General features: G+C 40.7%; 1 protein-coding gene across 1 annotated transcript in view; it reads left to right on the top strand.

The window, feature by feature from the left end:
* Positions 1–12307, top strand: part of LOC147684531 (extracellular calcium-sensing receptor-like) — a 53546-nt gene extending 41239 nt beyond the window's left edge. Inside the window, exons 5-6 of the mRNA XM_086939692.1 lie at positions 5819–5942; positions 11376–12307. Coding sequence (XP_086795818.1) covers positions 5819–5942; positions 11376–12307 — 1056 coding nt within the window. The remainder of the gene's footprint in view (positions 1–5818; positions 5943–11375) is intronic.
* The last annotated feature ends 5254 nt before the right edge of the window (positions 12308–17561 follow it).

The following is a 17561-nucleotide window of genomic DNA, read 5'->3' as shown; positions in this document are numbered from 1 at the left end:
AGTCAGACCGGAATGTCAGTAAAAATCTTGTCTATTCCCTGTCTGATTGTTGAAGATCCTTACTTGTGCCCAACCAGACCTCTTTCTCTGGGTTTGTTGTGGGTACAGTGCATGTTTAAAACTGGAGATTGGTGCTAGATGTGGTAGGACACTAGTGATTATCATAGTGTACTCCCTTTCTTGAAAATTCCCTAATGTACAGCATTTTGGGCCTGTTTGCAGTATTCAAACAGAAACTACTAAAATAGTGAGCATGGATGCCCCAGGAATTTTTATGCTAACGGGCTGAAATCTGGTGCCAGGCATTAATGTGGAACACCAAGGCACCTAGACATAACACTTTCTGGACCTGCAGAAGAACATAAGAGGACTGGATGCTGGCTGTGACATGAGAGAAAAGCTGAAAGAATTGATATGCTCCCCTCGATCTCTGGACAAAGAAGTGAACTCCAATGATCAGTTGGCTGACCTCTTGTGTGGCAATAGGACCCAACAAGCTGCAAGAGGTCTTTTCTCTAGCATGCTCTCCTGATCCCTAGTAACTGGACCTGGACAGGAGGACCTTGTTGGTGACTGCTCCTGAAGTAAGTACTCGCCCTTAAATGGGCCCCTGTGGTCCTGAGAGCCTTAGAAGTGTCCCAGAGAATATGCTCCAGAAACCCTGAAAGGTGTGACCTAAAAGAAACATGGTTAAATCTTTTACTCAGATGAATGTCATTAGTGTGTTCAATTTGTGATCCTTCATGGTCAGCCCGAAATTGTAACTAACTCCAATTGACGCATAGTGATTTTTGATGCATAGTGATTTTTTATGCTATTTCTACTTACAACTTCAAAAATTAACACCTTTGATTCCCACTATTGGGTTTTTGTAGTTTTGGTTTCATTTTGATTATTAATTTTACTCCATTGTTCTAACTAAGTTATGGATTTTAATTGCTTGGTGTTTTGAATTTATTACTGTTTTGGCACTGCACACATGCTTTATGCATCACCATAAGTAAAGCAGCTCTGGTTCATTTAGTGACTTTAGGGGTTAACCCTGACAAGAGTTGAGATTATTCCTGGAGGTGGGCAGTCACTGACCCAAAATATCAATTCTGTTTCGTGCACTTCTTTTTTGTAATGCTGGGGGGGGGGGGGTGGTCAGGATCATGTTACGCACCCACTAGGTACTGCTCCTGTGGACTATTTGAGGTCCTGCCTTCAGATCTAACCATGCCAGTACACTCGCCAACACACAGCACATCTCCACTTTATGTCCCAGTTCACATGCCCCCCTTACCATCCTGATGCATTTCATTAGTCTCTCATGTTGCAAACTCTTGCCTAAATCATGTCCTAATGGTAGTACTCAGTTTGGCATCATTATTCCTGTATCCTACAAATATACTGACTCATTCAGTCTTGCTTCCTTGACTTGTCACACTCTCATCTCCCTTTCTCACTTTGCATTTCTGGTTTCCCTCTCCTCCTTTTTGTTCAGCTGGCATCCATAGTTTTCTTTTCTTCCATTTCCTGTGTAGCCTTCCCTTCATTGGTGGTTCCCTGATTCCTTGCAGTTGGTTGATGACCCACACCTGGCTCACTCTCAGCATCTGTGCCCCTGCACCTCTACCTCCAGCTATTTCTGCCTTGGAAGTTCAATGTGCAGGGGTTTGCAACAGTCTTTTCATCTGTAGACTCACTTGTTCTGGTTTTGTCTAGTTGCTCTTATTCCAGGCATCTTCCTTGGTACCTTGGTTTCCCCTTTTACCTTTTGCTTTTTTGCTCCTTACTCTCTCTTTGTTACCTTGCCATTCTAGGTTTTGTTTATTGTTGTTGCCCTCCCTGTCCGTCCTTACCTGTGGTTCTAGCTCTGTCTGCACACTCTCTGTCCTCTTGTTTTTTTGTTTTTATTGGGCATCATACACCAATACAAAATGCATCTACAAACACAATTTTGCATTACCAAATCACCAAGGACATTAGCATTTGTCGATTATCAACATAAACATCTAGAATTCATTAATTCACTACTGATTAAAGTGGCCTTGTACAATAATACAAAACAGTTGAAAAGGTGGGAAACTTAATCTAGAAATTTGAACCAGATCTCCAGAATCCCGTTTTGGGTCAATTAGACCTTTTTACCTGTCATAGAGTGTAGAAGGTAATCTTTCTCTACAAATCAATTCGAAACACTTCCATTTCCTTCCCCAAAGAACCACTGACAAAAGGTCAAGTTTGAAAGTTTATTATAAAGCCAAAAGCAATTGTGTATATAAACACCTCAGTAAAAGGTTCAGCAAATACACAGGTACTAATACAAACATAATCCTACGGAAAAGTCTCAAACGACTGAGAAACAGCACTAATATCATTTCCAGGACCACCAGGCTTGCAAGAATTGCTATGATCTGGGTCTTGGTAGGCATGGAAGAAAAGAAGAAATACATCAGGATAAGTCTGTCCCTACACTATACTAAGTGTCATCCCTACAGCCGGATTCTCTCCTAACAAAGGTGTCAGCCGTGGTGACTTCCAAAGAAGTACACTCACTTAGTTCGGACTTAGCCTCTTGAGTTCATCTCGCACAGCAGCTCTCTGCCTACCCAGCATCTTTCTTCGCCCTTGTGCGCTTCTACTCTGCTCTCCTCCCGGGGTGCTGTCCCTAATACGAAACCCACTATTCGGTTGACACGCCCCAAGAGACGCCCCTCTCAGAGTGTTAGTTTTCAAAGGGTCTTCATCTTGATGTCTTCATCCTTGTTCGTTGAAAAACGCCCTTGGATCCCACAGTCGTCTCCTCTTGAAGTTGCTTCCCTAAAATTCCACAACCACTCCTCCGGGTCTGTAACTATCATCCTAACTCTCATATACAATGGGCCCTTCTTTACTATCTTTGGTTAACCTTGCACCTGCAAAGGAACACACATAAATTGATTTGCAACAACGTGCTACTTGCAATTAATTCTTTAAGGCAACCTTCTAGGAAAAAGGCAGTTCCATGATTTAACGTTAGCAGACACATTCCACAGCTCGGCCTACACAGTCCGCTATCCCCACCTGGGCCTCTGCACATTTCGAGATGTCACCCCCCTAACTTTGGCAAACAGTTTTACTCGTTAGGCCTACATCATTATAACAAAAGAAAAGAATACATTTTCCAACTAAACACTTCTATGTCGTTACATGAATACAATAATGAATTACTAAACATGCATTGAAATACATGATGTCTCTTCAAGCACACTTTAACAGGATTAGTATTACCTTCACAAATCCATTTCTAGGTTACATGGCATTAAGATTTCAAAAGCACTTCATGTTGCAGCTGGATATAATTCTGATACATGAGTTCATAGCTTTGTGTCACACTTGAACATAATTATAAGCCTCTATATATGCGGGTGCAAGCTACTCGGGAATATGATGCACCCCTACAAATTCTAACACAGTTTTGCGCTCTCTCACAGTTAATGATGAAACATCCAACTAATAAAATACAATTTTACCACACTTTTAGGTATCTTTAGATACTTACAATATGAAAGTGCAATATGCTCATAACATTGGAGAGGAGGATTTATTTTGTATTAACCTCCCACTTCTTACACTTGCTGCTTGCAGAGGAAAGGCGGCTTAAAGAGCTTATCACACCACAACAAATAATTAAAAAAAACTTAAAGTGCAGTGCACACATTATTGTCAAACACTCTCTAAATTGATTACAATCTAGAAACCTCTCATTTCCCAAAGCTTACTGGTTTACAAACTTTTTAATCCTTGAAATTTTATCGACCCAATGATACATTGTAGGAGATCCTATTAACTTTCAGCTTTGCAGTGCTAGTGACCGTAAAAATAAAACACTGGCCTGCCCTGGTAAATGTTTTAAACTGTCTCGACAAACCAAACAGGGCCAATGGGGTAATCAGCTGATTAGTTTGCATTGTTCAGCATTCTGTCCATCATTTTCTCCTTATACTTGTACAAGAAGCACTATACTTTATAAGTAAATGCTATGCATTCTCTGTGCAAATATAGGGCCTGGTTCACAAACTGCACTTTTGAGTATGTTTACACTTTTAGGTAAATGTAGTAACTGACAGTTTTCTAATAAATACAGCACTACACATCGCCAGCCACTAGTACTGCATTCTCCTTTACTTTCTATGGGACGGAGCTGCCGAACCAGTGGTTGGCCATGTGTAGTGCTGGATGTAATACAATTAATATTTCCAGTAGTAAGGTACACTGAGAGTTTGGGAATACCGAAAGCTAGTAAAGTTTCTCAAAAATGTAAACTCAGGGCCTTATATTTTGAAATAAGTCCAGCAATAGACATTGCCAACCAATGGCACTGCAACTGCCTTTATTTTCAATCAATCAATCAATCAATCAATCATGACACTTGTATAGCGCGCTACTCACCCGGAAGGGTCTCAAGGCGCTGGGGGTGGGGGAGGGGTACATTACTGCTCGAAGAGCCAGGTATTGAGTTGCTTCCTGAAGGAGAGATGGTCCTGGGTTAGCCGGAGGTGGATGGGGAGGGAGTTCCATGTCTTGGCTGCCAGGTAGGAGAAGGATCTTCCACTGGCGGTGACTCTGTGGATGCGTTGAACGGCAACGAGGGTGAGGCTGGTCGACCGTAGCTGGCGGGTGGGCGTGTAGAAGGTCAGGCGGTGGTGGCGGGGGGCGTAGGTTCGGTGGTTGGGTGCGTGGTTGTTGCGCCGAAGCTGTTGTGTATTTCGGCGATCTTGAGGTGGAGGAAAGAGGCGAGAGAGTCGCAGAGGTCTTGCGAGGGAGTGATGTCGTTGTTCCCGGCGCTGGGGTTGGAGAGCTCTTTGACGATGCTGAAGAGTTCCTTGCTGTTGTGGGCGTTGTTGTCCAGTCGTTCTTTGAATGCTGTCTTCTAGAATCAGCTGGTGGTGTTTGCGGGTGGCGTGCTTGAGGGCAGTCATGTTGTCTGTGGTTTGGTTGTTGCGCCAGGCTTTCCTAAGGGTGGGGCAGTTCGTCTTTGGCTATTTTCTATGAGACAGTGTTGCAGTACCAGTGTTTGGCTATGTACAGTGCTGGACTTTCTACTGTTTTTTTTAGAAGTAATTTAAATTCAGATTTTGCGAATATCCACAAGTATTAAACTTACTCAAAACGTAATGTGATCAAATGTACAATATGCTGCAAAAACAGAAGTTAGATATCAGAGGTTGTAGTCAGAGGTCACCTAGGCACAATACGAATCATCAATGAACACCCAAGAGTCTAAAGCAAGACTAGTTTTCCAGAACAATTACAAGATATTCGGTTTAATGGCATGTTTCTGTTCCAGAAAAAAATGATAACCCAATGGTTTTTATATTTTAGGGGGCAAAAAGTTAGACCGGTAATTTCCATTGCACCATTTTCCTTTATCATCTGACAATAATTCAGGTATCCATCAAGGGTATTACATTACTCCTAGTGATGGCTTAGATTTGCTGCTGCAGCAATAACGGTTTCCATTTGCACAATGGGTCCTACATTTACATGGCTGCCCTAAAACAGGGGTGCTCAAATATTAGAATTAATGCTATCAAGTGAGATGGTCAGGATAGCAACAAAAATACTTCTATATAAATTTACATCGAATTACTTCAAATGAAAATCTCATATATATATTAAATGGCCTGTGTTTATCCTAAAATTAAATAGGGCAACTGGTTTAATGGCCTGATGTTTATATCAAGTTTGACCAATTGACAAATTGCCACTGCTGTCAAGTGGTTACAAGTCTCAAGCAAGGCATGGTGATACCAGGGATGCCCTGATGCTACAATATGTTTCTTTGCCACAGGTGCCTCTCTCAGTCTGCAGTGAAAGTTGTTCTGCAGGATACAGGATGTCTGCCATCACAGGACGCCCCAAGTGCTGTTTCTCCTGTGTGCTCTGCCCTGACGGGAGCATTGCTAACCAAACAGGTACGTTGAGCTGTACAAGAGAAATGCATTTTAAGATATGCAGAAAAAAATGAATATCCCTCCTTGTGGATATGTATGAAATATAATGAGAAGGTCAAGGTACTAGGACTGGTGCACCTTAAGCAAGGTAAATATTTACCATGTCTATCCCATTAATCTGTTTCTGATGGATTGGGCAAGGAAAAGGGGGGGGGGGAATAGGGAATAATAAAATGTATGTTACAAACGGGTGAATATGCCCACAGATAGTGCCATACATCTTCAAAATAAAACACTAGATGTCGGGAAGCCGGAAGTCCAACTAGCTTGTAATGTAATGCAAAATATCAGGCAGGACAGCAAGATATATGAGGAAATGGTCATTTCATCTGACCAGGGATCTCGTTAGAAGACGGTCCCTTGGAGCCCAAGTTAAAAACACACAAAAATAGTACTGGCATGTGTGTTTGTGTGTGTGTGTGTGTGTGCGTGTGTGTGTGTGTGTGTGTGTGTGTGTGCGTGCGTGCGTGCGTGCGTGTGTGTGTGTGTGTGTGTGTGTTTTTTCCCAAATGGAGGTCAATGTACCTGAATCACATGATTGAAACTTGCTACTATCAACCAAAACTAATTAGCAGGTTGTAGGATCTTTCCCTCAAGGAATACCAAAACTGCACAGAGGACAAGACACTATTCATGCACATAACACCAATCCTTTTAGTCACTCAAAACCCTTGCGTAGATAGAAAATGCGCATGGTCAACTGAGAACTCTTATGGCGTCCAGACCCATGAAAGTTTGTAAACATGTTCAGTGTTACAGGAAGATTCAAACTGATATAAACAGCATCCATATTTGAATAATTGGTTCATTCACAGAGCACTACCTGTGCAGTTACTATCATTGCCTTACAGGGGACTATATGACATTGATGCAGACATGGTTTTTAGGCTGGTTTTCACAATGTGATGGCCCGTCATGTAGAGAAAGGGGCATATACACAAACCCCCCTTTGCCACCGGAGCATCTCTGTTTTGACGCTCCTATGGCGTGGCGCCATTTTCCATATTTGCAAGGTGGTGCTAAGCCACTTAGTGTGGCAACAACCATGGGGGCATATTTACAAGCTCCTATCACCACCACAACATCACCTTTAGTGACATTGTGATGGGGATAGGAGCTTTGCCTACTCTGCCCTGTAAATTAGGCCCCCTTTTTCATGCTACAATTAGCGTGAAAGGGGCAGGCAATGGAGGTTGTGTTGGGGATTCCACCACAAACCCATTGGTTTTGATGCTGCCCCCTATTTACAAGAGCAGTGTAAATAGGAGGCATCGCCACAATTAAGACCAAGGAAAATCTGGTCTTAAACAGGCGAAACAAGGAGAAATGCTTTATTTCTCCTCGTTCTTGCTGTTTCCATGTGTGCTGGTTTGGGCAGCACACATAGAAACAGCACAACGCCAAAGATTGTTTATGTGCCGGAAGGTCCCCCTTCCTGCACATAAGCAATCATTTAAAAAAATGCTGTTTTGCAACTTCTATGTGTGCAGCATTTAGCAGCAGCACACATAGAAGTTACAAAACAGCATTTAAAGATTGTTTATGTGCAGAAAGGAGAACCTTCCTGTACATAAACAATCTTACCCTTAACACAGGCCCCCTTGCACTATGGTGCAAGGGGGCCAGCGTTGGTGCTAGGCAGCTTAATTTAGCACTAGCTCAGGGGGAAACGCAGGGCTACACCATATTCTAGTAAATTTGGCACAGCTCTGCGCTCTGACACTTTTCCTAAAGTCTATACATAGGTAAAACAGCAATGCTAATATCACACAACCCTCTAGCATCACATTTAACGACAGCAACATCAAAACACAAAATATTTCTTTCTGTCCTGCAAGAGAAACCACATACCTGTGATGCACTTTCTCAAAAGGGAATTCCAGGACTGAAACGTTTCCGCCCTTGGTGACACAACCATTCCTCACCTAGCAAATCTGATCCATTTCCACAATGTGTGATCTGACAACTAGTTTGCATCATTGAAAAAAGATGAATATACATTTACCAGATGTAAGTACTGTTCTTACATCTTCCAACTCACGAAAGTGGAGAATGCTACTAGACTGCCTCAGAAAACCAAACCACCTAATCAGCCACCTGGGCCATGTCTGGCATCACAGGGCAGGCAATTGCTGTTGACTGTCACAGCTGATATTACAAACCTGGTCAAAGGATCTATCTGTAAGGACATTGTACCTGGCTACAAATCAATAGTGTATCCATAAATCCTAGAAAACTACACTCAAACCTACTTTTTTAACAACATCCCAGTAACATTGTGGAAAGATGTCTAAATGTAAGAACTTTTGGAAGACAAACACAAACTGCAAGTTCAAAAGGAGAGTTTGAGAATGAGTAGGAAAGTGGAAGCCTGTCTGTACCAACAAGCTATAGACGTCTGGCATTGATTGATGTGGAGGTAAAGCTTTATGCAACCTGTTTACTTCAGCATCTTAAAATATGGCTAGCAGACATCAACCTTTCACCCCAGCTACAAGCAGGTTTTAGGGCTGCCATGGGGACTCTAACAGACCTAACATCCCTGGTATTATTAGCTGAAAAGGCCAAAAAAAGGAAAACCCAGTTATTCGCCTGCCTTTTAAACCTCAAGTTTGCCTTTGATCGAGAGCCACGGGAGGGCTCTTGGCCACATAGGGCAAACCAAGTAGCCATTTGAATGCAATAAAGAGTTAAACACAGGAACCTGGGCCAGGTCAAAATAGGAGACGGCAAGAGTGTAACAAATAAAGGATTCACAAAAAAATGATTAAAACAGGGGTGTGAACTTGCTCCATGCCTATTCAACATATATCTAGCACTCCACACACAAGCCTTGCAGAAAATCACCTCTCATCCACCTATACTGGCTCAAGAAGAAATAGAATATTTACTGTACAGAGACGATATCCTCTTATTTAGCCTAAATCCAATCAGCGAAGTATGGATGCCTTAAAAACTTACACTGAACATCCATGGGTTAGAATTAAACTTGTTGAAAACCAAAGTGGTCCGCCTGGTAGACCCCAGAAAAAAGAAGCATTTGTGGTTCTTGGAAGGGAAAAAAGTTGAGGAAGTAAAGTCTTATAAATATTTAGGATTTAATGTGGAGTTTCAAATGAACGGCAAACAACATATGTATGCAGGCGAAACACGCCATCTTTGAACTACGGCTTTAAAATCCTAGGTACGAAACTATGCTGTCCATCATTCAAACATCTTTTGACGGTGATGAGGGCTCAGTTAATGCCAACAGTGACCTACGGAATGGAAACACTGAAAGGATGTGAAGAAGGCATTTTAAATAAAATTAAAACAAGAGTTTACAAATTGGTGTTCGGTATAACGAAAACAGCATCCCCAGCACAGGTGTGCTTAGAGTTTGGATTGGTGAATCAAAAATACCGATGCAAAGGAGCCTTTATAAAACTATGTTAGAGACTACGCACAGCTACATGTGCTGGCAGGAAATAGAGGAGGAAACATTTACACAGGCTATAGAGAATCTGGGATTATAAGAAGCCTGGAGTGCAAGTATTGGGAAACAGGCCTTTTACAAGGTAATAAAAGCCACTGATAAGCACCTTTCATATTGAACAGATAAGACCAACCTTGCACTCAGAGGACATTCCTGAACAGTTATTAATTCCTACAAAAAACTACAGCTCCAGGAATAGCTTGCAGCACACTTTTCATTGAAATGAAAACATCAGTCTGTTGTAATGTGCTATTTACTAATGCAGTCTCTCCACTGTGGTTCTCTGCCTGTCTGCTCAGCCTGAGGTGAGGTCACTTGGAGTGTTTAGGTTGGTTTGTATGTAGCTGAGAATCACTTGGTGTGATGGGCTGAGCAGAGAGGACCTTGCTCCTGGTGGGGCATTACCAGAGATTACCAGATATTACTATAGATCTTCTTGTAACTGAGGACCTGTAGATTACTACAAGAATAAATCTACTATTACCATCTTCAAGACATGTCTGCGCTCTTACTTCGTTTTAACACAGTCCATCCAGTATCGCTTTGGAAGATGGGTGACAAAAGATCTAGGGCCACCCTGGAAGAATCAGACATTGAATAGGGAATGCCCCAGTGTAAATATAAGAAAGAAAGAAGTGCTCACATTTTTTGCATTTGCCCGAGGTATCTGAAAGAAAGGAGACAAATGCTGAAAGGAATTTTTTAGAGCGCTAGAAATACGCACATGCAGGCAAGCGGTGACGTTTTAGCTGGGCTGCACCACTATACCGCTTATGTGTCGGGGGTCAAATTTGCAATATTAAACATGAATGCAGCAGAACAATCAATATGTCACCTGTACTTTAATAAGCAAATCACAAATGGTGAGCAAAACGATTAGATTAATTTTCGATTAAAGTAAAATAATACATTTGCACAAAGCATCAGCACCTTAACTCAGGGTCTATGTAACATGCAAAAGAAAAACAATAACCTCCTGGGGCAATAAAACTGAAGAATTAAACATTGGAATGGGCATTGAAAAAAAAGTAAAGACATTACACCAAAAACCCCGGGGCAACAAGAAGGTAGACAAATTAACTGAAACATATTTCAGTATAAGTACTCCTCACATTTTAAAGGATGACTCCAACTAGTTTTTTAAATCATATTTGAATATGCAATTGTAAGATTTTATCTTTTTAGGACAATAGTTTTTTTGCACAAAGCTCTTGAACTTAAAAATAAGGGAACCCTATTATGAACAAAGGAAAACAGTAATTCCACTGACTGATTCTGGCACAATATGTTCCTGGTGCTTATCAACAATTTTGATAAATTCTCAAATATTCACAAAATAATTATTCCACTTTACTGAAAGAGAAACTTCTAATCTGGATAATGGTCGCTATTCGGTCATGAATCCCACACATTATAAGAATATATTGCACACTCACACGATTCCCTATGTAACGTGTATCTAATCTGCAGCAGGATCCCGATCATCTCATTAGCGAGGTAAATGGACATTATCCTGCAAATCAGCAGCAATAATGCTCTCTGTGAAAAAATAGGAATTCTTCATTCACAAGAAATATCCTCATTGAATATTTATCATTCATATAAATAATTGTAATCCCCCACTGACAAGTCAGCTACACATCTTTTGGGGAAAGTCTCTGTTTCACTGAATGGTGGTGCACCCAATATAAAGATTATTCAAACATTTGATCCATTCAGTATTACAGTTACCCTGGAATAATGATGGCTGAGAATGTTTCCTAAATCTGTAGCTTTCCTTCTAGATGGTATTACAGTAAAGTGTCATACAGTGGTCTCTTTAAATCAATGGATATGTGTGTGAGGTTATTTACCAGTCGAATATCATACATCACCGTTGACTTGTTTATATAAATTATTCCATCTGCTATTATTTTTAGATTCCTTGGACTGCATGATGTGCCCAACTGATCACTGGTCAAGCAATGGAAAAGACAGATGCGTTCTGAAGAAGATTGACTTTTTGACATACAAGGAGCCCCTGGGGTTAATCCTGGCTTTTATCTCAATCTATCTCTTTGTCAATGCCACTGGTATCTTGTGTATACTCATAAGATTTCGACACACTCCAGTGGTACGGGCCAACAACCTCCATCTCAGCTATATTCTCCTTGTGTCCCTCATGCTGTGCTTCCTCTGTTCCTTGGTGTTCATCGGTCTGCCCAGCAGAGTGACCTGCATGGTCCGTCAGGTGATCTTTGGTATATCCTTCTCAACTGCTGTTTCCTGTGTAATGGCTAAGACACTCACAGTGGTCATTGCCTTTAGGGCCACCAAGCCCAATAGCAACTTGAAGAGATGGATTGGCAACAGGACTTCTTTCTATATTGTACTAACTGCCACCTTCATAGAGCTGAGCCTTGGTGTTATCTGGCAGTGGACGTGGCCCTCTTTCCCGGAACTTAACAACAGTGTTAACAGTTGGAAGATTGAAGCTGAATGCAACGAGGGTTCAATACAAATGTTCTATTGCATGTTGGCCTTTATGGGATTTTTGGCATTTGTGAGTTTTGGGATTGCGTTTTTAGCACGGAATTTGCCTGACACCTTCAATGAAGCCAAGTTTATCACCTTTAGCATGCTGGTGTTTTTGAGTGTCTGGCTCTCTTTTATTCCAGCCTATCTCAGCACAAAAGGAAAATACCTGGTAGCAACTGAGATTTTTGCTATCTTGTCATCTGGTGCTGGTCTTCTGTATTGCATTTTTGCTCCAAAGATTTACATCATCTTTTTAAAACCAGAGATGTTAACAAAGAATCTTGTGGTCAGAAAGTCAGCACAGCCTAGTAGAACTAAAACACAAATTGTTTGAATGTAGAGGAGGATGTGTTAGTAGATATGCTTCATACCGATTACTTTAAAAATCCTCAGTTTGCAAGCCGTCATTTTTCACCTTCTTCATTGGTTAATAAAGTGTGCCTTATTTGTTTCATAAGGCCTTATGTGTTTTTCATAATATAATTTTTCTAGGATTATAATTAAGATATTTTGTGTTGATTTGCAGTTCATATCCTTTGCTGACATATCATATCTTGGACTGCCTACCTCTATATTTGGGATTCCAACATCTCATTTTAGCTATTGCACCATATATGTTTCCAATTGGTATCCATTGTTTATCATAAGTACCCTTTCTAGGGTATCAAATTACATTATGTCCTGTTTTATAGTTTAGGTTTTTTAAAGAGGATGAAAAGGTGACCCAGCAAATTACCGTCTCAAGACCTGCAGGAATAGTCGAATAATCTAGTACTCATTAACCGCTTCGCCGCGGCACAAATTACGCCGCGGTGCAGCCAAATTTGACGCGTTCGCAGACGTCGGATGGCCGGGGGCCGTCCGACGCATGGAATGGGTAAATGGAATCAAGCAGAATTTTGCTCCATCCAGGGAACCACGTCAAACATTGCCTGCCTGACCCTCTTTTTAAGAAAACCTTTGTCTCAAAATCAACTGTACATGCCTGTTTCATCGAAGGCAGCATTCAATAGGGTCCACCGAAATTTACTCTGGCAGTCTAAATTGTGGGAGTTAGAAAGATCACTACTTCTTGGTTTAATGTACAGTGTAGACAAACTAAATTGGCAGTAATTAATGCAATAAACTAATAGGATAAAAGCCTAACCCAAGCTGTGCGAGCGACTTATAAAAAGTCAGTCAACACTGCTTAGAAGGAAAGGGACCAAGGTAGATGGGAATCTACCTAGCCCCACAAGGCGTAACGACCACACTGCAATCCAGAATCTGGTCTCAACATAGAATTCAGAGGGCATTATGACTGTATGAAAAAGCTCAGTAGCTGACGCCTGGAATAAGCATTTTTCAAGTTTATGTGGTGATCCTGTTCCTTTGGGCGCGCATAACGCTAAGGACAAAATACGTCCAAAGGTAGTATGCGCTAGAAGTGGGTATCCAGCAGTTATGATCGATGAGGTAATTATGAGCATAAAAAGACTGCCCCCAACAAAGCACCATATATTGATAAAATACCTGGGGCCAGACGTAGGTGGCCCAATACCGGTCGATAACGGGCGAAATTGCAGAATTTCGACCGTTACCGACCAGTATTGGGCATTTGAGATGTAGGGGTCACATTTCTGATTAGGTAATTTACTGAATCGGTAATTTAAGGAATCAGTAAATTACTGAATTCTTAAAATACAGATTCGGTAAATTACCGAATCAGAAATGTAGGGAGCACTCAAGTGAGTGCTTTTTACATTTAAGGATTCGTTATTTACCACCAACTATAAGCTGGTGTTAAATTCCGAATACATTTTAAAGAGCCATTTTTTGCTTTTTTTTCAGTGCCATGTGGCAGACATGCATGCCCTTAGGGCTTGTATGTGTGCCACATGTGCAACCATGCACTTTTCAGGGGTGCAACAGAATGTCAATGTGACACCCTGTCACCCTTGAAAATGTTCCCCCTATTACTGATTCCGTATTTACTGAATCGGTAATACTGAATGGCTTCCCATTCATTCCTATGGGTTTCCAGGCCCATAGGAATGAGGGGAATTACTCTGTAAATACCGATTCTTAATTACCAAATCTTACCGATTCGGTAATTTGGACCAAAAAATTATCTACATCCCATTTACCTATTCTTAAATACCGAATCAGTAAAATTCGGTATTTAAGAATAGGTAAATTGAGATTACCTACATCTGGCCCCTGGTGATTTATTCATGTCAGAACCTTAGGTATGGGACCCCTACCGTACGCTATTATTTAATGGCATTTTGAAAGGTATGCCCAGAACACATTCTTGAGCAGGGGCAAAAACCTCCCTATTTTCAAAAAAGGCTCTCCTCTGCTCCCAATAAACTATTGACCTATCATTTTAATAGATACTATGTAAAAAAATTCTAGCGGCATTTTAGAAAGACTTCAAGAATTGATTCGAAGCCCCTTGCTCGCAGGCTTCTGCCAAAATATCTTAATAATTAACCAGGTGTTTAGGCTGCAGCTTCTCTACTGAAAAACTATAGTATTGGAGGGGTAGACTGTTTTTTGAAGACTCAAGGTCAGTTTTTGACTTGGTACCCAGGAGAATTTTGCTGTAGGTGTTGTTTGACATGGCAGTCACGCCTTCCCTTCTTTCCGTTATAGAAAGTCTTATCAGGCAGAATTTTGCACAGGTGCAATGTATTAACCTGGGGGAGGTGTCCAAACCCTTTTTGGTTAATAGGGAATTTAGGCCCCTGTTTAATGATGCCCATAGTTTAATCTCTATGAACGTACCAGCTCCTATACCCTCCTCCTTTCTAAATAACCCATGGGTATACAGAAAGATCTCAACAAATTTAGTCATTTCTGTGCACTAAGGGGACTTGAAATAAATTTGCCCAAAATCAAATTTATGGTTTTAATCCCAGTAGATCAACATGGTGAAACCTCACTTTAAATGGGACCCCATTACAGCAGGTAAACACCTTTCTTGGTATTACCCTTTGTGAGCAGATGGATTGGAAAACACACATCTCTAAGCAAAGACTCAGATTAGAGCATCATACTGGTGCACCAGGGGTCTTTTTTTAAGCCCATCTCCCCAGCCATTAAGATCTATCTACATTAAGTGCTGTGGCCTGTATTGTATGGGTTAGCGCTCTGGAGTCATAAGCCAGCGAAAAACCTTGTTCTGTCTGAGATTGTCTTTTTGTGGCAATTGTTGAACTTCCCGGTTAGTTCACCACTTGTTCCAATTAGTCTTGTTCTGGGGGTTGATTCAATTTTAGAGGGGATTGCCCACAGGCTATTCCTCCATTGGAGGAGAGTTAGGGTTACCCCTAAACTGATCTAATGAGGACAAGGCCTGGAAGAGATGCCTGGTATCCAGGGTGCTGGCAAATTACCTTGGGCCACGTTTGTCAGAAAAACTCTAAAAAAACATGGGGAAAGATGTTCTGTGGGACAATCCCAGCAGCGTCTGTTTACACACTTCCAAAGCTAAATTAAAAAAGCGATATAAAATCTTTAAATTAAACATGCTTTTGGCCAGTTCCACATTGGGTTAATTGACAGGTAGCTTTTTAATGTATAAGGATTCCTAACCCAACTTGACCAGGAAGTTGTATGTTCAATTTAAACCGGGTACTCTTCCTCTGTGTTCATATACCTACAAACGGGCATTCCTGGGAAGAACAGGCCTGCCCATCATGTGGTGCAATCAGTGAAACAGAGTCCATGTTAATTTCTTCTGTCCTGTTTTTAGCAAGGATAGAAGAAAATGGACAGTTCCCTTGTGCAGGAACTTTGGGACCTTTTAGCATAATGAGGCATTTAGAATAAAAAAAACTGACACTAGACAAGCTATAGTATTTGCAGTCTCAAAATATTTATTTGCTATATGGTGCATTAGAAGTAAATTTGCACCATTAAAAGTTAATATGCAGACTTTCTAATATTTTCGTTTTTGTGTTCACTACTCTGGAAATAAACAGGCTATACTTAGTGGAACCCAATATGTTTAATAATAGAGGTTTTGTACTCTAATGGGCAAATAGTAAATAATACACATGTATATGACATGTATCTTTCTTAGTGTATGATGAAGGAGGGGTTGGGAATTGATTAATATGTACAATAATAATGATTTTTTTTCTCTGTAAGACTGTCTTATTGCATATTGATTCATCATTGCTTAAAAACATAACACTCTTTTTATGGTATGACATGACATACCAGCAGAGGAATTAATTGTATTATTCTTAATATTTACTATTTTGATGTTTTATTGTTTGTGCAGTAAGTAGATTGTTCTATTTTGTCTATTTGCCGGTCAAAGCTACATTTTGCACTACATTATGTTTTAGCTATTTATGTACTTGTCATTTATGACAAAATGCCAAAGTAAAGCTTATTTGATTAAATTAAAAATGAAACAAATATAGTTTGGCAATCCCTGTTATTTGTGTTGCACCTCCACTTACATGTGTGAAGAGACACATAGAGATCTCATAGCGCCTTCCATCCACCACAATCTAATGGTATCCATGGTACACGTTATTTGTCCTAACACTATCAGCCAGATTCATTAAAGGGAATTGCGCTCGCAAAGGGCCAGATTCTGAGAATCTGGCCCTTTGCGAGCGCAATTTTTGCATTTGGGATTCATCATTCCAAATGCAAAAATCGCTATTGGCGAAATCGAATATTTGCGAGGAATAGCATTTAAGGAATCTCTATTAGAGATTCCTTAAATGCAATTCATTAACCAATGTTAAATTGCGAATTTGCAATATTTGGCCGCTATTTACCACGAAGTCTGACTTCGTGGTAAATAGCGAAAAAATAGAAAAATGCACTTTTGTGCATTTTTATCTGTTGCATGTTACACACACACATGTCCTTTGGACATGTGTGTGCGCAACACCTGTGTAAATTTGCATTTCAGGGGTGCTACAGGGTGTCCTTTGGACACCCCTAGCACCCTTGAAATCGCTATCTTATTTGCGATTAGCAAATTGCTAATCGCAAATAAGGAATAACTCCCCATTCATTCCTATGGGCCAATACTCCCCATTCATTCTTATGGGCCTTTAGGCCCATAGGAATGAATAGGGAGTTATTCCTTATTTGCGATTAGCAATTTGCTAATCGCAAATAAGGAATGTGTAGGAATTGCAATTTATTTAGAGATTCCTACATGAATCCTGTTTTGCAAGTCCTTAATAGCGATTCCTTAATAATCGCTATTGAGGACTCGCAAAACGGCTCTTTCATGAATCTAGCTGTATGGTTCTTGAAATCTATCTTTTATCTTATAAAAAGCTAACTCATTGGTAACCTCTACCTCCAAACAGGCGCATACATTACTGATAAACTCTCATATTGGTACTGTGAAGGGTAACCCACAGCTTACATTGAGTGTCCAAACTTTAGGCAGCTGGACCATGTAAAGAAGAAAGGAACTTTAGGCCATCAGAGAAATTAAACTAACAAGGTGACATATACATCACTAGAGATATGCTGCATTACCTAATAATGTTACACATGTTTCAGGAAATAGTGAAGAATCCCACTACTGAGACAGTCTGATGTCCACTCAACAAAGACTTAAG

Source organism: Lissotriton vulgaris, chromosome 10 (assembly GCF_964263255.1).
Source record: "Lissotriton vulgaris chromosome 10, aLisVul1.2, whole genome shotgun sequence".
Taxonomy (NCBI): domain Eukaryota; kingdom Metazoa; phylum Chordata; class Amphibia; order Caudata; family Salamandridae; genus Lissotriton; species Lissotriton vulgaris.
Note: the sequence above shows the minus strand (reverse complement) of the source record. Positions and strands in the feature narration are given on the sequence as shown.